Source organism: Protomyctophum bolini (assembly GCF_963924005.1).
Source record: "Protomyctophum bolini genome assembly, chromosome: 23".
Lineage (NCBI taxonomy): Eukaryota > Metazoa > Chordata > Actinopteri > Myctophiformes > Myctophidae > Protomyctophum > Protomyctophum bolini.
In genome coordinates, this window is record NC_137884.1 from 26,063,809 (window position 1) to 26,090,735 (window position 26,927).

At 44.7% G+C, this 26,927-nt stretch overlaps 1 protein-coding gene across 1 annotated transcript; it reads right to left on the minus strand.

Annotated features, from left to right (window-relative positions):
• Positions 1-243: 243 nt before the first annotated feature.
• On the minus strand, positions 244-26,241 carry mcm10 (minichromosome maintenance 10 replication initiation factor). Its single transcript, XM_080757508.1, has 18 exons — positions 25,960-26,241; positions 24,665-24,747; positions 23,542-23,844; positions 22,365-22,850; positions 20,649-20,783; positions 19,486-19,645; positions 17,588-17,753; positions 16,715-16,882; positions 14,179-14,295; positions 11,579-11,766; positions 9,762-9,844; positions 8,860-8,967; positions 4,826-5,263; positions 3,536-3,666; positions 2,615-2,728; positions 2,050-2,195; positions 1,349-1,391; positions 244-421 (listed from the first exon to the last, which is right to left on the minus strand). Exons 2-18 carry the CDS (start codon positions 24,669-24,671, stop codon positions 347-349), a joined length of 2,868 nt encoding a protein of 955 aa, XP_080613634.1. The 5' UTR covers positions 24,672-24,747; positions 25,960-26,241; the 3' UTR covers positions 244-346.
• Between the last annotated feature and the right edge of the window lie 686 nt (positions 26,242-26,927).

Below are 26,927 nucleotides of genomic sequence, written 5' to 3' on the forward strand. Positions count from 1 at the left end.
CATATAATTTTTTAACAAAAAGGGTGACGTGTCCCATTATGTGGTTTAAAAATACCCCACTTTACTCAACACACACACACGTCACACACACACACACACACACACACACACACACACACACACACACACACACACACACACACACACACACACACACACGTCTCACACACACACACACACACACACACACACACACACACACACACACACACACACACGTCACACACACACACACGTCACACACACACACACACACACACACACAGGTGTGCGTGCCTTCTGAGTAAAGTAGCAGAGGGAAGTTGTCGAGGTGATGGCAGTCATTATTTGGGGGGTCGTTTGTCGTTCAGTTCAGGAAGCGGCCGTGTTCCTCTCCTCGGGGCAGCAGCGTCTCCGCGCCTAGCTTCGGTCCTTTCTTCTCCTGGGAGTCACAAACACGTCACGTTAGGATTATGAAATTATGAAATTATGACCCATATCCCATTATTTTCAGGGTCATATCTGCCGATACCGATTATACAGAGGACCACAATGGAAACAAGCCTATTATAGGGCCTATAGGGGCTTATTGGCCCAAAGCCTGTTAATAAAGTATTCAACCAATCAATAAATAGCTTGTGTGTCTGTTTTCACAACTGAAAAAAATCCTTGATGCATGAGGTTGGTAGGAATGTATTCTATCCTGTTGGGGATTACTGTACTGTACTGTACTGTACAATTTACAATTTAGGCATTTAGCAGACGCTCTTAATCCAGAGCGATTTACATTAAGCAAGAACAAAAGCATGGGAATACATCACATAAAAATAATGAATCATGAAACATGCGTAAGCTAAGAACGTAACAGTGGAATATCTATATAATGAAGCTATACATATAAACTATACATATATACTATACTATGCTATACATATGTACTATGACGTGCTATGACTACATACAATGCAATTATAGTGCTGTACTGTGTGTCAATGATGAACTGCTGTACATTATCCCTGGTTTACAGGTGATGTGATGGACCATACAGTAGTACATACAGCAGGCTATAAACTCCTTTTCACAAGTCAGATTAAAAGTGTTTGAACTAAAGCTGCAAAACAGAAATAAACATGCTGAATCAGAGGTTTTCCAGCATACTGTAGCTTCCGTAAATAAGGCACCGTCTAATTTAAAAAAACACACTACTCTTTACATCATACGTTTTCTGTTCCGTTCATGACCGCACGGCACGCCACAACTATTATAATTACATAGAAAAATGCAGTACTTTGTTCAAAATAGTGAAAAGTGTAACTTATAAGCATGAGCGCCAAAACGTGTGACACATGATGGTGTAAATGTCATTTACCTTCAGCATGCCATCTCTTTCCCACTTGAACAGCCCACAGTTACTGAAACACACACAGAGACACAGATTAAAATACAGTTACTGAAACACACAGACACAGATTAAAATAGGCTGCGTTCTGCACCCCAAAACACACTTTATAGTTAACCCATTTTGATCAGATTCTAAAAATGTCTTCTACATCCTGACAGTTTTCTGAAAAAGCTATGTTTCTACGTCAGTCGTTCTCCGATTTTTCAAAAATAGCAGACCTACAAGCTCGTAGCGCGCCACTCGGTGGCGCGCTACGAGCTTGTAGATGAGCTCATTTCTAAAAGACCATCCCTGCATCCTGGGACTCATTACATTGAAAGCCTAAGTAAGTAAGTACATTTTATTTATAGATCACCTTTGGAAACAATGTTACAAAGTGCTGAACAACAAGGTAAAACAACCATGTTAAAACAATTAAGGGCATGAAACAAACAATAGAAGGTAAAACATTGAGATGCAAATAATTCAAGTAAAAATACATTATAAAATAAAGCTTTTGCTGACGAAATAAATACGTTTTTAACAAGTTCTTAAAACCGTCGACAGACTCTGCATTCTTTGCATTCTTCAAATGCACGGTCACCCTTTGTTTTGAGTCTAGTTGTTGGAATAGACAGAAGGCCTTTTACATCAAGGCCTTTTACATCCCTGTGTGAGGGTGGTCTCACCTGCAGTGTTTGTGGGGCAGTCTGTCCAGAGCGATGGCCCTCTGTCCACACGGACACTTGAAGAAGCGTTTGGTGGACTCGTGCCAGTGCAAGGCGTGGTTCTGCTCCACACAGCGGTCCGCGGGCTTGAAGTACGTGTAGTTACACTGGAGAGACGCAAAGACTTGAGTTAAAAACATTCGCTCTGAAAGAATATAACATATTCGAAGATTAGACATAAAAATATAAGAGTTGCGCCACATTTTCACGATTTCAAAAGAGTGCAGCACTATGAGCTTGTAGATCTGCTATTTTTCAATAGCTAAAGTATAACATAATGATTCCTGTCCTGAATCGGTTAATGTGTTGACATTTTGATTGCCCCTTTGTGGGGGGAGGGACGGACGGACGGGTGGACGGACGAACGGACAGACGGACGTGAACTGGAAGACTTGTTTTGGTGAGATATGAGTGACACAGAGAAACTAAATACTTAGCATGTCATCATGTTGTTGTGTTTCTATCGCGGTCCATCTCGTTCTTATATACTTCTCTTTAAGTCAATAAGAAAGAACTCATCTAGTACCTTCTTACAGGAGACCGCTCGACACTTCATCTCCGTGGTTCCTCTCATCTTCTCCTCCATCTGCTCCTTCTGCACCAGCACGTCAAAGTAGCGTTCCTGGAGCTGGTACTCAGCCTGGGAGAGGAGAGGAGGACCTTTAAGCTTTATTCTACCACAGGTCGTTTCGAGGAAGCAATTTGATTGGTTGAAACAGTCTTCTAGCCGGTGGTTAAACCACCACACACCACCACCTAATCAAAACAAAGAATTCAGCCGCTCTGTTCTCCAAGAGCGCTAGCAAACTGGGTGGCTAGGCTAGCTAGTTTCTTGGGACATTTGTGGTCGTAGTGACTACATCTGTCATTAAAAATATATATTCTTTCAGCGATTTTCTTTGTTTTAAGGGTAACTGTGGTAGAATTGCAATATTACACTCGAGGGTTAACGTGATTATTGCCACTTCAGTGATGCTTGCGGAACTCGACGTTAACCCACACCCTCTCGTGTAATATTGCTTAATTCAGACTTCCATCGCATTATGTTCACGTCAGTTGACAAGATGACAGTGATTGTATTAAGCAATGTTTATGAAATACATCCTAAGGTTAGCAAGGAATATCACCTCTAATACTAAGCATGTGTTGTATGGAGAATATAGGTTGCTGCCTTCAGGAAGGAGATATGGTGTACAAGCATACAATAAGGTCAGACTAAAGAGGTCCACCAGTCGACCTTGAGGCTTAATCAGGAGTTGTAGTAGCCACGGGGTAATCTAAGCGGTGGACATTGCTCTTGTCTTCATGTCTTTATGTATGTCAATTGTCTTGTTCTTTGTGTTTATGTCAAATGTGTGTATATGTGTTCTGCATACTTGGCTGCTGTGTCTCAAGACAAATTTCAGTGTGAACTGACAATAAAGTACTATATCATATCATATCTTACCGCCTTCAGCACGAGTCCGTGGCGAGACTTGGCGTTGAGGATCTTCTGGAACTCTTCGGACTCGACGTATTCCAGCTGTTCCCGTCTTTTTTTCTGCGCCGGCATGTCCCCCTCGGCCCCAGACGACTCCCCTGCATATGGGAGAGGGAAAAGGAATAGGTGAGGAGTGAGGACTTCACATTGACCAGGACCTAAACCCCAGAGTCCAGAGGACTTCACATTGACCAGGACCTAAACTCCAGAGGACTTCACATTGACCAGGACCTAAACTCCAGAGGACTTCACATTGACCAGGACCTAAACTCCAGAGGACTTCACATTGACCTAAACTCCAGAGGACTTCACATTGACCTAAACTCCAGAGGACTTCACATTGACCTAAACTCCAGAGGACTTCACATTGACCTAAACGCCAGAGGACTTCACATTGACCTAAACTCCAGAGGACTTCACATTGACCAGGACCTAAACTCCAGAGGACTTCACATTGACCTAAACTCCAGAGGACTTCACATTGACCAGGACCTAAACTCCAGAGGACTTCACATTGACCTAAACTCCAGAGGACTTCACATTGACCTAAACTCCAGAGGACTTCACATTGACCTAAACTCCAGAGGACTTCACATTGACCTAAACTCCAGAGGACTTCACATTGACCTAAACTGCAGAGGACTTCACATTGACCTAAACTCCAGAGGACTTCACATTGACCAGGACCTAAACTCCAGAGGACTTCACATTGACCTAAACTCCAGAGGACTTCACATTGACCAGGACCTAAACTCCAGAGGACTTCACATTGACCTAAACTCCAGAGGACTTCACATTGACCTAAACTCCAGAGGACTTCACATTGACCTAAACTCCAGAGGACTTCACATTGACCAGGACCTAAACTCTAGGTTTAACATGGGCATGTCAGTAGCTGCTCGGAGACTTCGCTGACCACATGATCACAACGTCCTTGGTTTGATTCCGGCAGACCTGTGTTGTACATGATGTCAACCCCCCCCCCCCCCCCCACCTACCTAAATAAAGACAAAATATCTATGAATCTTTAGAAAAGATAATCCATAACCCATTTAGGCCTGACGTCGAAATAAATAAGTTTCTGAAAGAATATTATATTATTCAAAGATTTGTAACAACATTTTCACGTTTTTTTCTCAAAAATAGCAGACCTGCAAGCTCGTAGCGCGCCACCGAGTGGCGCGCTACGAGCTTGTAGATCTGCTATTTTTCCAATAGGTAAAGTAGAACATAATGCTTAGTTCTGCTGTTGCGTACCGTCGGGTTCTTCCAGGTTCTTCTCCACGCGGGCCGAGATGATGTCGCCGCCGTCGCCGTCACTCCTCTTCCTCTTCACGGCGTTCGGGTCTTCCCTCGCCAGCGCCCCGCCCCCTTTAGCCCGCAGCTTCCTGAGAGCCGCCAGCTTAGCGGACGACAGACTCGGCGACGAGGCCGCCGCCGGCGCGGCCGCCGGCGGCGGAGGAGAAGGAGAAGGGCCGCCGCCGCCGTGGTCAAAGAACAGGATGTCCTCTCCCTCCGAGAAGCCTCGTCCGAGGGTGGGGGGGCCGCGGGGGGTGGCCCGTGGGGGTGAGACCCGGTTCTGGATCTCCTCGGCCCGGCGGCGCCGCGCCTCCAGCAGCTCCTGCTGCTTCTGTTTCTGCTGCTTGATCAGCTCGGAGGCCGTGATGGACTGGACCTCGCCCGCTGCCCCGCCCGCTGTGATAGGAGTTTTAAAATGAGAATACCGTACTGTCCACCCTGTTGGTTGTCTGTTCAGAGGAGCTGTTCTTACATGAGACCCGTACTATCCACCCTGTTGGTTGTCTGTTCAGAGGAGCTATTCTTACATGAGACCCGTACTATCCACCCTGTTGGTTGTCTGTTCAGAGGAGCTGTTCTTACATGAGACCCGTACTATCCACCCTGTTGGTTGTCTGTTCAGAGGACCTGTTCTTACATGAGACCCGTACTATCCACCCTGTTGGTTGTCTGTTCAGAGGACCTGTTCTTACATGAGACCCGTACTATCCACCCTGTTGGTTGTCTGTTCAGAGGAGCTGTTCTTACATGAGACCCGTACTATCCACCCTGTTGGTTGTCTGTTCAGAGGAGCTATTCTTACATGAGACCCGTACTATCCACCCTGTTGGTTGTCTGTTCAGAGGAGCTGTTCTTACATGAGACCCGTACTATCCACCCTGTTGGTTGTCTGTTCAGAGGAGCTGTTCTTACATGAGACCCGTACTATCCACCCTGTTGGTTGTCTGTTCAGAGGAGCTGTTCTTACATGAGACCCGTACTATCCACCCTGTTGGTTGTCTGTTCAGAGGACCTGTTCTTACATGAGACCCGTACTATCCACCCTGTTGGTTGTCTGTTCAGAGGACCTGTTCTTACATGAGACCCGTACTATCCACCCTGTTGGTTGTCTGTTCAGAGGACCTGTTCTTACATGAGACCCGTACTATCCACCCTGTTGGTTGTCTGTTCAGAGGACCTGTTCTTACATGAGACCCGTACTATCCACCCTGTTGGTTGTCTGTTCAGAGGACCTGTTCTTACATGAGACCCGTACTATCCACCCTGTTGGTTGTCTGTTCAGAGGACCTGTTCTTACATGAGACCCGTACTATCCACCCTGTTGGTTGTCTGTTCAGAGGAGCTATTCTTACATGAGACCCGTACTATCCACCCTGTTGGTTGTCTGTTCAGAGGAGCTGTTCTTACATGAGACCCGTACTATCCACCCTGTTGGTTGTCTGTTCAGAGGACCTGTTCTTACATGAGACCCGTACTATCCACCCTGTTGGTTGTCTGTTCAGAGGACCTGTTCTTACATGAGACCCATTGTAGGAGCCATTAGAAGAGGGGCATTATTTGTATTATTATTATTATTACCAGTATTATTTCTGACCACCTGGTGGCGGGCTTGAGAAACACAGCACATAGAAGGTGACCACTTATAAAGGTGACACACAGGGGCACTAGGGAGGAACTAGACACAGGGTATGGTGGGAGCACACCGTTCTTATACCAGCTTACCATGCAGCCAGCAGACAAAATAACAGGATAATCTCTATATTGGTATGTTCATCTCAACTGTACAACTCTTCAATAAATACAGCAAAACTGAGCTCTATACGACTGGACATCCATCATTCATGTTTCTGTGTGCGTTACTGCGTACGACCACTTCCACCACCTGTGAAGTAATGGGCAACAAAATCTGAAGGGAAGGATTGCCATTACACCCATGTTTGACCACTACTGACCACAACCTCCAATGTATTCTCTGCTCTCATTGTGTATAAGAGAGAGACATGTAAAAGGCTCAGGAGGCTTGCATACAGTACGTGCTCCTCCCTGGGCTGGTACAAACCATAGACTGTAAAAAATATGGACAAAGCGTTCCCGCGGGTCTAACATGAACGTACAATGAAGCCTGTCAGTCCTTGAATTGTAAATCGCCATCTTTCTAGATCCGTTTGGGCCCAGCTGGCCCATTGGCTGGCCCAGACAACGAGGCGGGACTCCCCCCCCTTCTTCTCCGTTGGTTTTTATTTTGACTCGAGTGGGAGGGGAATCCCGATCATAGACTGTAACGGTAGCCACGCCCCTCAGAACATACGCGACTTTATGGTAATTTATTTTATAAATGGGACCATAATTTTCCAAAAAGAATATTATGACATTAGAAATGAGACTTTAAACTAGTGACTGGAAGCAGAAAGTATTCATGACCATGTTTATTAAGGTAATACAGTCTAGGTGAAGTTGGGCCCAAATACATGGACTTCTATGGGGCTATGGGTTTTTCTGGGCCCAATGACAGCGCCACAACAGGCCATTATATGAACTTTCAGGAAATCCCGATTTCCTTAGTAGCTTCACAAAATATCTGTCTGACTGCCCCCCTGGTACAAACCAATCGTAATCGTAATAAAAGTATCATTGTTTCAGTCCACTCTCTACCCTGTTTATTTCTTAAAGACTCTGATGTGAGTTCTAATTAATCGACGACACCGCGCCTGGAGGAGAACATTGGTGTCTGTGAGAATACAAAACGCACTGAAGATACAAAATGCCTACTGTACTGTACTGTACTGTACTGTAACCCTAACCATAACCGCAAGCACGGAGCAGCGCATGTTCGCCAACCTTAACGTATGACAGTTTTCTGAAAAACCCCCATGTTTCTATATCAGTGGTGCTCAAACTATTTCACGTCACGGACCCCCAAAAGTTTTATGTATTTGGTCGCCGACACCCATCTGAAAATATGTAGTTCCAGGGACCCCCCCCCCCCCACCAGAAGCAAAGATTTGAGTTAAAAGCGTTCGCTCAGAAATTATATATATTCAAAGATTTGCACCACATTTTCAGGATTTTTCAAAAATAGCAGAACTACAAGCTTGTAGATCTGCTATTTTTCAATTGCTAAAAGTATAGAACATAATGCTTATTTGCGTAAAACACCAAAAGGGGTTCCCGCCCAGAATGGGAGTTGTCCCCAACATGTCAGTGGATATTGTATTGGTTTAAACCCCGTCTCTCTCTCACTCAGTACCTGAAGGTTTGGTCAGGTGCATCTTTACCTGAAGGTTTGGCCTGTATCAGGTCCTTCTTTACCTGAAGGTTTGGCCTGTAACTATCAGGTCCTTCTTTACCTGAAGGTTTGGTCAGGTGCATCTTTACCTGAAGGTTTGGCCTGTAACTATCAGGTCCTTCTTTACCTGAAGGTTTGGCCTGTAACTATCAGGTCCTTCTTTACCTGAAGGTTTGGCCTGTAACTATCAGGTTCATCTTTACCTGAAGGTTTGGTCAGGTGCATCTTTACCTGAAGGTTTGGTCAGGTTCATCTTTACCTGAAGGTTTGGTCAGGTTCATCTTTACCTGAAGGTTTGGTCAGGTGCATCTTTACCTGAAGGTTTGGTCAGGTTCATCTTTACCTGAAGGTTTGGTCAGGTGCATCTTTACCTGAAGGTTTGGTCAGGTGCATCTTTACCTGAAGGTTTGTCAGGTGCATCTTTATCTGAAGGTTTGGCCTGTATCAGGTCCTTCTTTACCTGAAGGTTTGGCCTGTAACTATCAGGTTCATCTTTACCTGAAGGTTTGGCCTGTAACTATCAGGTTCATCTTTACCTGAAGGTTTGGTCAGGTGGTTCTTTACCTGAAGGTTTGGCCTGTAACTATCAGGTTCATCTTTACCTGAAGGTTTGGCCTGTAACTATCAGGTTCATCTTTACCTGAAGGTTTGGCCTGTAACTATCAGGTTCATCTTTACCTGAAGGTTTGGTCAGGTGCATCTTTACCTGAAGGTTTGGTCAGGTGCTTCATCATCTGCAGAGCGCCAGGAGTCTGCACGGCCATCAGCGTCTTGAAGTCATCCGTGCAGCCCGACACCTCGCCAGACTTCAGGGCTGAACACAGTAACACACAAGTCAGTTCGTACAAAGCAAATCAATTCAAACGCTTGTTTACTTTCAACCTGGCATCCATGGTATTTTGGGCATGACATTATATAGGTGACATTTGCAAAGAAATGTCAATTTGTTTTCAAAATTACAAGTTCAGAATGCACCACATAGCGATGCGTTGTCAGTTTGTCGCCCGGCTAAAGTCGTTGTGTGGCAAACGATAGAGTGTCGCAGTCCCGCCCCCCCCCCCCCTCGAGAGACCCGGAAAATAATTCCCCGTTCATTTTCCTCATAGACTTTTCAAAAAGTATTTATTTAAAGACGTTTACGCCGCGGACAAAGCCAACTGGAGTTGTTTGTGTTTGTTGTCATGATTTGTCACGACTCGAGTTGTCTTCGTATGGCGCTTAAAAAAGGTCTTTAAATAAATACTTTTTAAAAATGTCTATGAGGAAAAATGCATTGGGAATTATTTCCTGGGCCTGGCGTCGTCATGAAAGGGTTAACACATTTTGGGGCGGGAACCCCTTTTGGTCTTTTAAACATTATGTTATAATTTAGCTATTGAAAAATAGCAGATCTGCTACGAGCTTGTAGGTCTGCTATTTTTGAAAAATCGTAAAAATGTGGCGCAAATCTTGGAATATATATTATTTTCAAAGTGAATGTTTTTTAACTCAAGTACAGAAGTAAATTCATACAAATAAGCTAATGCAAGTACACAAAAAAATACACGTCATTTCAAGTACACAGTGAAGAGAATGCAGTTTGTCTTTACATTCACATTCCATTCTTACCCAGTGGCTTAGCTTTCTTAGCCGAGCCCTTCACAAACAGCTTGTCCAGAGTGCCCTGGGTGGACTTGGATCCTGGCTTGGATCTTTAAAATAAAACCACATTGGTCAGTGCATTTACACTCATTAAAAACAGAACCTGTTCACAGAAGATCTTTAAAATAAAACCACTTTGGTCAGTGCATTTACACGCATTAAAAACAGAACCTGTTCACAGAAGATCTTTAAAATAAAACCATATTGGTCAGTGCATTTACACGCATTAAAAACAGAACCTGTTCACAGAAGATCTTTAAAATAAAACCACATTGGTCAGTGCATTTACACTCATTAAAAACAGAACCTGTTCACAGAAGATCTTTAAAATAAAACCACATTGGTCAGTGCATTTACACACATTAAAAACAGAACCTGTTCACAGAAGATCTTTAAAATAAAACCACATTGGTCAGTGCATTTACACACATTAAAAACAGAACCTGTTCACAGAAGATCTTTAAAATAAAACCACATTGGTCAGTGCATTTACACGCATTAAAAACAGAACCTGTTCACAGAAGATCTTTAAAATAAAACCACATTGGTCAGTGCATTTACACACGCATTAAAAACAGAACCTGTTCACAGAAGATGTAGCAATTTGCAATTATACAATTATAGAAATTATACTTCGCTGCACAATACTTTCACGTTTCAAACTAGTCAGTGTTGTTTTCGTCGACTAAAACTAAGACGAAAAATGTTCCGTCGACTACCTTTCTTCACTGACGAAAACTAAATTAAAACTAAGCTATGATGACCGAAACCGAGACTAAATATATTGACAATTTCGTCAACAAAATTAAAACTAGACTAAAATGTTAGGAAGGTGTCCGAGAAATTTAAGATGTAAACATTTAAAACACAAACACAAAATACCCCTTTATGAAAGAGTATCCCCTCTATGTTACACTCTGAGATGATCTCATCTGTCACACCCCTGTGGTGCTGTTTGTTCTACAACGTTACTGTCCCGTGTGTTGAACTGGCTCAAGTCTTGAGGCTATGTTGGGGGTTGTGGGAATGAGCTGTAAAGGCTGTGACCCTGTGATGACTCGGAGAGTCAGACTGGGGTTTCTCTGAATTCTTGTGTTGCCTCATTATCATTATTACTAATTGTCCTTTTGAGCATTTGTGTCCTACAGACTGCCTTAACAAAAGGGACTAGTGGACAAGAGATCCAGTATAAGTCATTTTACACTTGGTTGCATGCTGAAAATAGCTGATCTACATGTGTAAAATCAGTCATTTATATGACGGCATCAAGGCCCGCCAGAATACATTGTAGTCGACTAAATCAACTGTAGATTTAGTCGACTAAAATCTTATGACATTTAGTCGACTAAAGCTAGACTAACACTAAAAGATACCAGGTGACTAAAATGTGACTAAAACGAAGTGAAAACTATTCAAGAGACTAAAATAGAAATTTGCTGCTACTTAAGCTCACTAGACTAGACTGCCTTCCTTCTGCTATGGTTATGTGACGTTTGCTCCCACCACCACCCCAGCACCACCGGTGGGCTCTGTTATTTATGCTCCCCATGGGGGGGTTCATTGTATATCTATCTTCCTGCTCTTAATGTTTATGATGGTTAATCGTTAATCGTGCCGCAGCAGAACCGAACGCCAAGATAAATATCATATGCACACTTATTTGGTTATATTGGTTAAATCTATTCCGTGAGTTGTCTGTCTGACTGAACTGTATACGGTAAATAAACACTCACAGAGCCGCGGCGCAGTATATACGGTAGTGAATACGGTAAATAAACACTCACAGAACCGCGGACGAGGACACTCCGCCGTAGTGGAAGCCCTCGTTACAGAGGCGGTCCTTCAGGCTGCCGCCCTTGGCCTTCACCTTGCCCGTGGCCTTCCCCGAGAAGGAGGACTGGAGCTCGGACCGCTTGGCGGCCGCCTTCTTGTACTGGGCCTTGACGTGGTACTGGCAGTACTGGCATTCATACTGGGCCGGTACCATGGAGGAGAAGACAATAAGGTACTGGCAGTACTGGCATTCATACTGGACCGGTACCATGGAGGAGAAGACAATATAGGTACTGGCAGTACTGGCATTCATACTGGACCGGTACCATGGAGCAGACGGATAAGACAATAACCCATTTAGGCCTGACATCGAAATAAAAAAAAAACTTTTTAGAATGTATTTTTTGGTGAAAAACCTCATGTTTCTATATCAGTGGTTCTCAATATTTCATGTCAAGGACCCCAAAAATGTTATGTAATTAGCCGACCCCCCATCTGAAAATATGTTGTTCAAGGGACCCCCCCCCCCCCAGAAGCAAAGATTTGAGTTAAAAACTGAAACTAAGAAAGGAAAGTGGCATCGGTTTGTACTTTCTGCCTAAACCTGTGGAAGGTGTGGTGTGGTGCCCACCAGGTTAACTAAACCTGTGGAAGGTGTGGTGTGGTGTCCACCAGGTTAACTAAACCTGTGGAAGGTGTGGTGTGGTGTCCACCAGGTTAACTAAACCTGTGGAAGGTGTGGTGTGGGACCCACCAGGTTAACTAAACCTGTGGAAGGTGTGGTGTGGTGCCCACCAGGTTAACTAAAACTGTGGAAGGTGTGGTGTGGTGTCCACCAGGTTAACTAAACCTGTGGAAGGTGTGGTGTGGTGCCCACCAGGTTAACTAAACCTGTGGAAGGTGTGGTGTGGTGTCCACCAGGTTAACTAAACCTGTGGAAGGTGTGGTGTGGTGACCACCAGGTTAACTAAACCTGTGGAAGGTGTGGTGTGGTGACCACCAGGTTAACTAAACCTGTGGAAGGTGTGGTGTGGTGGCCACCAGGTTAACTAAACCTGTGGAAGGTGTGGTGTGGTGTGGTGTGGGACCCACCAGGTTAACTAAACCTGTGGAAGGTGTGGTGTGGTGACCACCAGGTTAACTAAACCTGTGGAAGGTGTGGTGTGGTGGCCACCAGGTTAACTAAACCTGTGGAAGGTGTGGTGTGGTGTGGTGTGGGACCCACCAGGTTAACTAAACCTGTGGAAGGTGTGGTGTGGTGTCCACCAGGTTAACTAAACCTGTGGAAGGTGTGGTGTGGTGTCCACCAGGTTAACTAAACCTGTGGAAGGTGTGGTGTGGTGTCCACCAGGTTAACTAAACCTGTGGAAGGTGTGGTGTGGTGTCCACCAGGTTAACTAAACCTGTGGAAGGTGTGGTGTGGTGTGGCCACCAGGTTAACTAAACCTGTGGAAGGTGTGGTGTGGTGTCCACCAGGTTAACTAAACCTGTGGAAGGTGTGGTGTGGTGCCCACCAGGTTAACTAAACCTGTGGAAGGTGTGGTGTGGTGCCCACCAGGTTAACTAAACCTGTGGAAGGTGTGGTGTGGTGCCCACCAGGTTAACTAAACCTGTGGAAGGTGTGGTGTGGTGCCCACCAGGTTAACTAAACCTGTGGAAGGTGTGGTGTGGTGCCCACCAGGTTAACTAAACCTGTGGAAGGTGTGGTGTGGTGTCCACCAGGTTAACTAAACCTGTGGAAGGTGTGGTGCGGTGGTGGTGTGGTGCGGTGTGGTGTGGTGACCACCAGGTTAACTAAACCTGTGGAAGGTGTGGTGTGGTGTCCACCAGGTTAACTAAACCTGTGGAAGGTGTGGTGTGGTGTCCACCAGGTTAACTAAACCTGTGGAAGGTGTGGTGTGGTGGCCACCAGGTTAACTAAACCTGTGGAAGGTGTGGTGTGGTGCCCACCAGGTTAACTAAACCTGTGGAAGGTGTGGTGTGGTGTCCACCAGGTTAACTAAACCTGTGGAAGGTGTGGTGTGGTGCCCACCAGGTTAACTAAACCTGTGGAAGGTGTGGTGTGGTGCCCACCAGGTTAACTAAACCTGTGGAAGGTGTGGTGTGGTGTCCACCAGGTTAACTAAACCTGTGGAAGGTGTGGTGTGGTGCCCACCAGGTTAACTAAACCTGTGGAAGGTGTGGTGTGGTGCCCACCAGGTTAACTAAACCTGTGGAAGGTGTGGTGTGGTGTGGTCACCAGGTTAACTAAACCTGTGGAAGGTGTGGTGTGGTGCCCACCAGGTTAACTAAACCTGTGGAAGGTGTGGTGTGGTGCCCACCAGGTTAACTAAACCTGTGGAAGGTGTGGTGTGGTGTGGTCACCAGGTTAACTAAACCTGTGGAAGGTGTGGTGTGGTGTCCACCAGGTTAACTAAACCTGTGGAAGGTGTGGTGTGGTGCCCACCAGGTTAACTAAACCTGTGGAAGGTGTGGTGTGGTGCCCACCAGGTTAACTAAACCTGTGGTGTGGTGTGGTGTGGTGTGGTGTGGTGTGGTGTGGGACCCACCAGGTTAACTAAACCTGTGGTGTGGTGTGGTGTGGTGTGGTGTGGTGCGGTGTGGGACCCACCAGGTTGACCAGCTGCGAGCAGGGCTCTCCGTTCTTCTTGGCCGCCTTGCAGGTGCCGTAGTCCACGGCCTCGCCCATCACCAGAACCTTCTGGGGGTGGTCGACGGACAGGCTGACCTGACCCAGGGAAACATCGTTAAGGACATCGTTAAGGACATCGTTAAGACTGTTCTGAGGGTGGTCGACGGACAGGCTGACCTGACCCAGGGAAACATCGTTAAGGACATCGTTAAGACTGTTCTGGGGGTGGTCGACGGACAGGCTGACCTGACCCAGGGAAACATCGTTAAGGACATCGTTAAGACTGTTCTGGGGGTGGTCGACGGACAGGCTGACCTGACCCAGGGAAACATCGTTAAGGACATCGTTAAGACTGTTCTGGGGGTGGTCGACGGACAGGCTGACCTGACCCAGGGAAACATCGTTAAGGACATCGTTAAGGACATCGTTAAGGACATCGTTAAGGCTGTTCTGAGGGTGGTCGACGGACAGGCTGACCTGACCCAGGGAAACATCGTTAAGGACATCGTTAAGACTGTTCTGAGGGTGGTCGACTGACAGGCTGACCTGACCCAGGGAAACATCGTTAAGGACATCGTTAAGACTGTTCTGGGGGTGGTCGACGGACAGGCTGACCTGACCCAGGGAAACATCGTTAAGGACATCGTTAAGGACATCGTTAAGACTGTTCTGAGGGTGGTCGACGGACAGGCTGACCTGACCCAGGGAAACATCGTTAAGGACATCGTTAAGACTGTTCTGGGGGTGGTCGACGGACAGGCTGACCTGACCCAGGGAAACATCGTTAAGGACATCGTTAAGGACATCGTTAAGACTGTTCTGAGGGTGGTCGACGGACAGGCTGACCTGACCCAGGGAAACATCGTTAAGGACATCGTTAAGGACATCGTTAAGACTGTTCTGAGGGTGGTCGACGGACAGGCTGACCTGACCCAGGGAAACATCGTTAAGGACATCGTTAAGACTGTTCTGGGGGTGGTCGACGGACAGGCTGACCTGACCCAGGGAAACATCGTTAAGGACATCGTTAAGACTGTTCTGGGGGTGGTCGACGGACAGGCTGACCTGACCCAGGGAAACATCGTTAAGGACATCGTTAAGACTGTTCTGGGGGTGGTCGACGGACAGGCTGACCTGACCCAGGGAAACATCGTTAAGGACATCGTTAAGACTGTTCTGGGGGTGGTCGACGGACAGGCTGACCTGACCCAGGGAAACATCGTTAAGGACATCGTTAAGACTGTTCTGGGGGTGGTCGACGGACAGGCTGACCTGACCCAGGGAAACATCGTTAAGGACATCGTTAAGACTGTTCTGGGGGTGGTCGACGGACAGGCTGACCTGACCCAGGGAAACATTGTTAAGGACATCGTTAAGACTGTTCTGGGGGTGGTCGACGGACAGGCTGACCTGACCCAGGGAAACATCATTAAGGACATCGTTAAGGACATCGTTAAGACTGTTCTGGGGGTGGTCGACGGACAGGCTGACCTGACCCAGGGAAACATCGTTAAGGACATCGTTAAGACTGTTCTGAGGGTGGTCGACGGACAGGCTGACCTGACCCAGGGAAACATCGTTAAGGACATCGTTAAGACTGTTCTGAGGGTGGTCGACGGACAGGCTGACCTGACCCAGGGAAACATCGTTAAGGACATCGTTAAGACTGTTCTGGGGGTGGTCGACGGACAGGCTGACCTGACCCAGGGAAACATCGTTAAGGACATCGTTAAGGACATCGTTAAGACTGTTCTGGGGGTGGTCGACGGACAGGCTGACCTGACCCAGGGAAACATCGTTAAGGACATCGTTAAGGACATCGTTAAGACTGTTCTGGGGGTGGTCGACGGACAGGCTGACCTGACCCAGGGAAACATCGTTAAGGACATCGTTAAGGACATCGTTAAGACTGTTCTGGGGGTGGTCGACGGACAGGCTGACCTGACCCAGGGAAACAACACTATCAGTGCCGGAGGTGCTTCAAAATAAGGGCTCTGGGTGGCCGGGGTTGTCTCAGCGCTTTTACTCTGAAAGCCATGACCCGGAAACAATCTACTAAAAAAAAGTTGACTTTACATTTCTAGCTTACATTGCGATCATTTTAATTTATAAGATATATCCAAAAAGCGTTCATATTTTGCGGGAGCGAGACGGATGAGGAGCAGAAAAGAAGCGCCATCCGTTCATCACCACGGAGAGCGCCCTGGATTAGGAGATACGAGTCATTCTTTCCGCCGCGCCAACATGTAAGTCAACGGCAAGCTAATATGAGCCCAGAGCGTAGCATACAGTATTACGGTAGCCGAAAGGCGAACGGGCAAAAAAAAAAAAAATAGGAAAAATTCTGAATATTCTTATCGTGCCCTGTATCATTGAGGATGCGCTAGGACGTCCTCAGACGTTCTTTGTACAGCTCGGTTCGAATCCCTAAGACGTTCCCATACGTCGGATGTACAGATTGTGTTAATGGCTGAGTTCTACTTCTCGCGTGGCTTTTCTTTCTTTTTTCACTCACTCCGTCGTAGCCGTCTTTGGGCTTCATGGGGTTGGGGTTGAGGACTCCGATCACCGTGCCGGGCTCCGTCTTCCAGTGCTCCTTGTGCACCTCCCCGAACAGCAGGAGGGACACGTACACCTCCAGGTTATGGAGGTCGTTCAGCTTCCAGATGCTGAAGGTCTTGCCCTGGAGGAAAAAGAAGATTTTTTTTCAGCAACGACATGAGAGACAGAATGTTTTATTTTATATAGAGGTCACCCGACAGAAAGGAAGTCAGACAATTTAGACCAATTTACAACTGTCTTCAAATCATCACAGTTTTCTGAATAACCTCATGTTTTCTAATGTCAGTGGTTCTCAAACTATTTCACGTCAAGGATCCCAGAAATTATATGTATTTGGCCACCGACCCACCATCTGAAAATATGTTGTTTCAGGGACCCCCCCAGAAGCAAAGATTTGAGTTAAAAACGTTTGATCTGACAGAATATATATATTCAAAGATTTGCACCACATTTTCACGATTTTTCAAAAAATTTGCAGATCTAAATATATATATACAGATAATATGGAAATAATAATGTAAAGCTCATGTTGTGTCAGGGGGAAATAAGTCACTTCTGAATGTTTTTATTATAGCACGCCAGTGCTTTGCTTTTGTTGGTTTTCTCCTTTGTCTTCTTTTACTTCTTCTTGTAGATCTGCTATTTTTCCAATAGCTAAAGTATAACATATTGCTTTAAAACACCAAGAGGCGTTCCCACTCAGAATGGGTCAATATATTAGATTATAGACAACATTACACTGCTATTTCTCTGAGGGGTGGCCTTGCTGACCAGCACAGCACAGGGTGGGTTATGGGTTAATAATATATTAGATTATAGACATTACACTGCTATTGCTCTGAGGGGTGGCCTTGCTGACCAGCACAGCAAAGGTCACCCAGTCGCTGTCCTCCAGCTTCTCCTTGGCCAGACGTTCGGGCAGCTGGGAGAGCCGGATCATCCTGCGGTTCGCCATCTTGTTGTCCATCTCGGTGGACGACACGCGAGGTCTCCTAAAAAACACAAACGGTAACAAGTTACTAGAGATGTCCCGAATCTGTATCGGATCGGTCCTTATTTGTCATATCGGGTCATATCGGTATCGGTGAATATATGCAAGTCTAACCACAGATCCGACACAGGGGTAAGGAAGGGGTTGACAGACACTATGGCAGGTAAATAAAATGTTGGGGCAGGGGGCACGGTGGCACAGTTGGTAGTGCTGTCGCCTCACAGCTAGTCTTTGGCCTGGATGGCTATTTGAGAGAAAATAAGTCAAAAACGTATTTGACCAAGAATGAGATATTATTAGGGATGTGGGCCAAACCTTAGAATGAGATATTATTAGGGATGTGGGCCAAACCTTAGAATGAGATATTATTAGGGATGTGGGCCAAACCTTAGAATGAGATATTATTAGGGATGTGGGCCAAACCTTAGAATGAGATATTATTAGGGATGTGGGCCAAACCTTAGAATGAGATATTATTAGGGATGTGGGCCAAACCTTAGAATGAGATATTATTAGGGATGTGGGCCAAACCTTAGAATGAGATATTATTAGGGATGTGGGCCAAACCTTAGAATGAGATATTATTAGGGATGTGGGCCAAACCTTAGAATGAGATATTATTAGGGATGTGGGCCAAACCTTAGAATGAGATATTATTAGGGATGTGGGCCAAACCTTAGAATGAGATATTATTAGGGATGTGGGCCAAACCTTAGAATGAGATATTATTAGGGATGTGGGCCAAACCTTAGAATGAGATATTATTAGGGATGTGGGCCAAAACTTAGAATGAGATATTATTAGGGATGTGGGCCAAACCTAACAGAATGAGATATTATTAGGGATGTGGGCCAAACCTTAGAATGAGATATTATTAGGGATGTGGGCCAAACCTTAGAATGAGATATTATTAGGGATGTGGGCCAAACCTAACAGAATGAGATATTATTAGGGATGTGGGCCAAACCTTAGAATGAGATATTATTAGGGATGTGGGCCAAACCTAACAGAGTGAGATATTATTAGGGATGTGGGCCAAACCTTAGAATGAGATATTATTAGGGATGTGGGCCAAACCTTAGAATGAGATATTATTAGGGATGTGGGCCAAACCTAACAGAATGAGATATTATTAGGGATGTGGGCCAAACCTAACAGAATGAGATATTATTAGGGATGTGGGCCAAACCTTAGAATGAGACATTATTAGGGATGTGGGCCAAACCTTAGAATGAGATATTATTAGGGATGTGGGCCAAACCTAACAGAATGAGATATTATTAGGGATGTGGGCCAAACCTAACAGAATGAGATATTATTAGGGATGTGGTCCAAACCTTAGAATGAGATATTATTAGGGATGTGGGCCAAACCTTAGAATGAGATATTATTAGGGATGTGGGCCAAAACTTAGAATGAGATATTATTAGGGATGTGGGCCAAACCTTAGAATGAGATATTATTAGGGATGTGGGCCAAACCTTAGAATGAGATATTATTAGGGATGTGGGCCAAACCTTAGAATGAGATATTATTAGGGATGTGGGCCAAACCTTAGAATGAGATATTATTAGGGATGTGGGCCAAACCTTAGAATGAGATATTATTAGGGACGTGGGCCAAACCTTAGAATGAGATATTATTAGGGACGTGGGCCAAACCTTAGAATGAGATATTATTAGGGATGTGGGCCAAACCTTAGAATGAGATATTATTAGGGATGTGGGCCAAACCTTAGCCGTAACCCAGAGAACTTCTCCACGGCCACGTCTTTAGGAGCAGGAGGATGACTCTTTTTGGGAGCTGGAGACGAACGTGGACCGCTGCTGCTCGCCGTTTCTACGGGAAGGAAGGTGCTGCCCATCTTTATCTCCACCAGAGGGCTTCTCTCTTCTGAAGAGGGTGGAAAGAAACACAGGCAATGTCCATTTAACCCATTTTGGACTGAGTGTAGCTGTACAGGTTCAAGTATGTCCACGCATCATACAGATGTCTGATATTGGTTTTATTTGTATTGCGACTTTCAACTCCTCCAGTGACCAAGAAACCGTGAAAACTATAATAAGGAAACAATGACATTTTGTTCAGTTTTTGAGTCCTTACACATGTGCATTCAATTGATCAAAAGTCCATAGTTCTACATTACAGAAATATTGAACAATCCACAACAACACATCACAATGAAATCACAAAGAATATGTACCGTGTGCGCCTTTGAACCATGTGCAGATTGATTAATATCGTCTCTCTCTCTCCGACGTTCCCAAAACATACAACTTTTCTCCAGGAAGTCCGTTCAACCTCTGACCCTTACCGACAGGTGACGTCATGTGAATGACATGACAACTCTGATCATGTGACTCCCTTCAAAGGGTGTATTTTTACCTTGTAATATAACCCTTTGACATATTTGTTGCCATTCTTAAATTCTATTTATTCATAATGAAATCAACCTTTTTATCCAAGTATGATCATCATAAAAACCATATTTTATATAATTGAAGTTTATACCTGTAACCACTGTCTCTCGTTCAGGGACAATTACACTGAGGTCATTAAAAAAAAAAAAAAGTCTTCTACATCCTGACAGTTTTCTGAAAAAGCTATGTTTCTATGTCAGTCGTTCTATGAGAACTCATCGTATCGGTACTCGGTATCGGCGAGTACTAAATATTAAGTACTCGTACTCTGTCTGAAAGTAACAACTCTAAAAAAACATATGTCTTTTAAAAAACGGTTTCTATGTCAGCGGTGTCATTATATTCAAAGATTTGCTCCACATTTCCACATTTAAAATTTTCAAAAATAGCAAATCTACAAGCTTGTAGAAGTCTGGTGGGCTACTGTGGGTTTTACCTGGAGAAGATGAAGTCTGGTGGGCTACTGTGGGTTTTACCTGGAGAAGATGAAGTCTGGTGGGCTACTCTGGGTTTGCGTTTGAAGGTGTCAGCGTTGATCAACTGAGCAGAGAAGTCTGACGAATCGTTCAGCTTCTGGTCTTCTGGTCTCTCTGGGGTGGCCGGTGGGTTTACTGAGGGTCAAAAAGATATCTACCGTATTTGCACCATTCTGTTCTGCTTGCTAGTGAAGTTATATATATATATATATACCTGTATACACTAGGGTTTAATGCCGGGATCCCGGGATTACGGGCCTCCCGGTTATAGGGCACGCAAATTCCCGACCGAAATTTTCTTCGGGACCGGAGGTGTTGTTTTTTCTTTTTGGAAATTACACTAAAGGAGTTTTCACACAGTGCACGTTCTTTCCCCAGCTGATCTATGAGTGCTCAAATGTCCAATCTAAACCCTCCCATCATTTTCAAACATGTTTGATGATATTTATATGGAATTATGGATCACACTGGGCTGTAACGGGGAGTCAGCGGGACCCAACGTAAATGTTTGCGGCACGGGCGGTATTTAAATACCTGCGGGCGGACACGGGCGGTCAAGATAAAATCAGCGGGACTCCGCGAATCCTGCATCCTCCCGCAATTAACCAGATACAGAGCTTATTATACACTTTAGCAAAATAATGAATGTCTGAGGAGAACGTATAATTTCCTGTCTGCGCTGGACAGGCAAAGCACCGAGTCACTCTCTCCAGAACTGTGTTGGACATCTTCAGGCACGCTCCTAAAGCTGCTAGCCTGGCTAATAACCAGACCGAATCAGCCGTTGGCAAAAACAAAAGATTGACAAAGCTGCTGCACTTGTCAATCATTTAGCCTAATCAGTCTCTGTGAGAACTGAGAAGTGTGTTTTAGTATGAAAAGGAGGGTTTTACCGACGGAGCGAGGAGGATCCTTTCCCCGTGATGGACATTGTCACTTCTAAACCCCTTTTGGCTTTTGCCTGCATGTGTGCGTCACTCAGCAGTCAGCAATAACGTGAAACGGAACACAAACAAAGATGAGTATAGGCTACAATTTGTTTTATATAGTAACCACCAGCACGCAGCCCCCCCCTCTCTCTCTCTCTCTCTCTCTCTCTCTAATAATCACTAATCATCAGTGTGCTGTGCTGCGCACTGGCCGTGCTGGCTATTTTAACACCCAATCGGACTTTTCATAAAGTACAAAGCGGGATGATCAAATTATCTGCAGTGGAGAAGGCACCACTGCTCAAAGGGTGAAAGACCTATAGCTAAATGTGAAAGAAAGACGTGAGGTCGTTTATCCCCCCCCCCCCCCCCCCCCCGTGCTTCGACAGTCAAATTAGTGCAAAGTGTCACGTTTTCTGAATAGCGTAGTAGGCCTATAACATTATTTTATTGCAGGCTATATGTTCATATTTCGTTCAAATAAAACGTTTTCAACCAAAAAATATCAATTCTATTGAACATGTGAAGTATATACATATAAATGCATTTTGGTGGGCACTTTTTCCCCTTCTCTTTTGTTTTTTTTCTGACGGGAATTCCCGCGGGAGCCCGGGAAAAGGTCCGCAAATTCCCGGGAATTAAAATGAGCCAAATCCGGGAAAATATTAAACCCTAGTATACACACATACACACTTTGCAAATAGATTCTCACACCGTACGGAAAGGAATGGGATAAAAATGGTCTGCAGAAAATATATATATCTGGATAAAATGGTGAAAATCATACCCGTTTGGGTCTTGGTCTTGTGTGTGGAACCCGGGGTCGGTTTGGTGGTGAGAATCTGTCTGGATGCTCCCTGTGGAGCTGGAGGTGTCCTGGGTTTAGGGCCAGACGGACTCAACGCGCTCCTGCCTGGAGTGGAGGTCTTCTGGGAGGCTGCAGTGGAGGCCTTCTGAGAGGCTGCAGGGGACGCTGCAGTGAAAGGCTTCCGAGAGGCTGCAGTGGAGGCTGCAGTGGAAGGCTTCCTGCCTGGAGTGGAGGCCTTCTGGGAGGCTGCAGTGGAAGGCTTCCTGCCTGGAGTGGAGGCCTTCTGAGAGGCTGCAGTGGAGGCTGCAGCCTTCTGATATGCTGCAGGGGAGGCTGCAGCCTTCTGAGAGGCTGCAGGGGAGGCTGCAGCCTTCTGAGAGGCTGCAGGGGAGGCTGCAGCCTTCTGAGAGGCTGCCAACTGCTGCTGGAGCTTCTGCATTTTCTCCTGCATACGCCTCATTTCCTCTAAAAGCCGAAAACAGACACACACACACACACACACAGTACTATTTAGCATTTTCAAACACCACATAGTGTGTTTCTCCGCCTATCTGCTGGCATCCAGGGAGTGTGTGTGCACAATTTGGCATCGACCGGGTTAACGGTGCCGGAGATTAGCTGGTAACAGACGGACGGATGCGCACACTTCGGCCTGGTGGAGACAACTAAACATACTCTCTCCCCATGCCTTCGGCCTGGTGGAGACAACTAAACATACTCTCTCCCCGTGCCTTCGGCCTGGTGGAGACAACTAAACATACTCTCTCCCCATGCCTTCGGCCTGGTGGAGACAACTAAACATACTCTCTCCCCATGCCTTCGGCCTGGTGGAGACAACTAAACATACTCTGTCCCCATGCCTTCGGCCTGGTGGAGACAATCATACTCTCTCCCCATGCCTTCGGCCTGGTGGAGACAATCATACTCTCTCCCCATGCCTTCGGCCTGGTGGAGACAACTAAACATACTCTCTCCCCATGCCTTCGGCCTGGTGGAGACAAAACTGTTTTGTCGAGTTGCGGCTAGTTGCATTGGTGTGGTTTGTTTGGGCCTTACTAGTAACGTAACACCGTAATGCAGTGTAATAATGTACGTTACTAGTAACACAGTTGAGTTATACACCTAACGTAATATGATAAAACTAAGTTGCACAAACCTTCTAAGTCTTCCCTGGACTTATCTAGGCTCCCAGTGGCTTCTCCTTCTCCAGCTTCCTCCACCTTCTCGTCTTCAACGTCATCAACATCTCCAGAAGGATCAGATGCCGTCTCCCCGCTCTTCACGACGTCCTCCTCCGTCCCGTCCCTGTATTCGCCCTCGTCATCCTCGTCGTCTTTGTCAAACAGGTCGTCCAAGTCGTCTTCCTCTGTCTCCTGAGCGGCGGGACGGAGGCGCTCCTCTCCTCCGGCATCCTCAGACTCCGTTAGCAGTGCGGTCAAAATGTCCAGATCGTCCTCGCCTGCGGAGACAGACACACGTCACATGCTCTGAATCACTGCTCCGTACAACTGATCATCAATATTAGATAACAACTTTTGGGCTGGAACCCCTTTTGGTGTTTTAAACATTATGTTATAATTTAGCTATTGAAAAATAGCAGATCTACAAGCTCATAGCGCGCCACCGAGTGGCGCGCTACGAGCTTGTAGGTCTGCTATTTAAAAGTTAAACTCACCAACATTGCAGCTGTAGGGAAAGCTTGAATTATCCTCTTTCAATCTGCAAAGCGTTTGTTTCATAAAAATCCACCGTAGACATGTTATGAGCTATACGTTCTGTCAAGAAATTCTGTGCGTGTGATTATTGTTATCTAAACGTGTTGTTTAGAGTTTGGAAGCGCTCGTTGAAGTCACTGAACGGCCCTGCGTAGTGCGTACCACCCAGAATTCACACATAATGCAGGAGGGCAGCAGCATGACCCGTTAATTAAAACGAGTGCTTCCAAACTCAAACAGTTATCTTAATACTTAATATCAAGTTATCAACGGCACAGAAAGTAGCTCATAACATGTCTACGGTGGATTTTTTATGAAACAAACGCTTTGCAGATTGAAAGAGGATAATTCAAGCTTTCCCTACAGCTGCAATGTTGGTGAGTTTAAACGTCGTTTATTAATACAAGCAGATCGCAAAAGCAATTTGGATGAATGGGGAGTCACTGGAGGGTAATGCAACTCTACATTCATCCCATTATTTAAAAAAATCATTTTTGCAAATTGCGTCTAACAGATGACAAATCATATAAACAATTGACACAAATTATATACGTTCCTACTTACTTTCCATTGTTGTTTAAATCCCTTGGAGGTAAGGTTACGGCAGTTACTGTAGTTAGATGTCTCTGTGAGTAGAATAGATGTCTCTGTGAGAAGGGAAATCAGTTCAACAGTGGGTTAGATAGATCAGATGTTAGGGAAATCAGTTCAACAGTGGGTTAGATAGATCAGATGTTAGGGAAATCAGTTCAACAGTGGGTTAGATAGATCAGATGTTAGGGAAATCAGTTCAACAGTGGGTTAGATAGATCAGATGTTAGGGAAATCAGTTCAACAGTGGGTTAGATAGATCAGATGTTAGGGAAATCAGTTCAACAGTGGGTTAGATAGATCAGATGTTAGGGAAATCAGTTCAACAGTGGGTTAGATAGGATTGATTGATTGAATGATGTTATTCGGTCACTACTAGTCTTATCACATCTGGACTATCGCCCTGTTATTTGGTGAAGTGCTGCTAAGAAACATTTTAAAAAAAACAGCTACTACGCTGGGTAAATAAAGGATGAACAAATATCTGAGACAAAAAATCTGAGACAAACCAGAAGCAGATTTTCGTTATTTATTTTTTACTTAAACCTAAATCGATGAGTCCTTTATACATACGTAGATGAAGTTTATTTTTTTCTATCCTTTGTACCGTCTTATTGTATTTTGTGTGTAAACACTGTATTTGTTACTATTGGTCGCTGTTGTCTCTGTTAAATGCAGAGTGACTTCACTGTTTTAGATGATAACTAGATCTTGTCTGTTTTGATTGAAGTATTTATTAACAGTTTGCAGAATTACAGTACATTTCAAGCACAACTCAATTACAAAGACTGTTAGTGGACGACCCAATAAGGCATTACACTTGTTTACAAGAGGGTCCACCTTGTTCAATTCATCAAAACATTTAGAGACGTACAAATAGACATTTCCATATAGCCAAAGAACAGAACAGGAATTCATCATAAAAGGAGGTAAAAAGGGAAAAGAAACGTATACAGTAAGAGGGTGAAAAGGGATGGGTTTAAATGCCAATTATCTGTTTTTATTGTATGTTTGTGTGGAAGACTATAGCGACCACTTTGTGGAAGCGAATGGTGGTCCGAATAAATAAATAATACAAAATTGTTAGCTGTGGGTCGACACTCGACAGACACCATAAAACATTACAGCACTTGTTTACAAGAGGGTCCACCGTGTTCAATTCATCGTAACATTCAGAGACGTACGGATATAAAAACAGGAAAATCATCTTAGAGGAGTTTAAAAATGGAAGAGGGGAAAAAAGGGGGAAACGAACACTTTTAACTTACATGGTGACGTCAGCCTCTCGTGTCTGTCAGTTTACAGCAGCATTGATCAGCGTGTTGACGCAATAGTTATTGATTGTTCAACCTAACACGTTGTTATGTGTAAATACAGTCAGTGTGTTTGTTATTAACTGAAGAGGCTACTACTCTACTTCCACATCAGCTGCTGCTGCCGCGAGAGTCTAAAACTGGCGCTAAACGAAGGACCCCGTTGTTGTTTCTCATTTGTAGGTCGTTTTCGATATGCCTGATTAAAAGTCCTGCATGTTGTGTCCGCTTTACTTTGCCTACAATTTTGTTTTTACCAATAACAATCACCTCGATCGATACTTGAACTATCAGGAAAACATATTTAAAATTACTTATTTTTTTTTATTATGACGTAAGTTCTTTTTTGTTTAACTGTCAGGCATATGTCAGACCACCACGTACACTACTGACAGTAAATATACTGTAAAAATGAATTATGAATATAGGATTTGCAATATTAAATAATGTAACAGTAACACAAGTGTATTGGAAATGGTAATGAATAAGTATAACTTTGTATTCGACATACAATTTGTCCAGTAGACTTAGCCTAAGATTTAGACTCGATGTATTTATAGATTCTGACATTTCAAATCGATATAAAATACATCAATGAGTCTAAATCTTAGGCTACAGTAGCCCAACATTACCGTGCGTTTTACTGACACACAATAATTCATGTTGACATCGTGTCGTACGTGTGCCGTTTCCGTTTGTCAGAAGATATGTCAGAAGATATTTGAAAACTTTTATTATATTCATAAAACTAAAAGCAACATAATTGAAGAAGGGCAGAGATCTTATCGAGATAATCACAGCAGTCAGCAAATGTTTGGTAGAGATGTGCCAGTTAACACACTAGAACATAGCATATGTGATGTAATAACACATACTGTATATGTTAACAGAACTAGCTTATATATGTGCTCATATTATTTTAT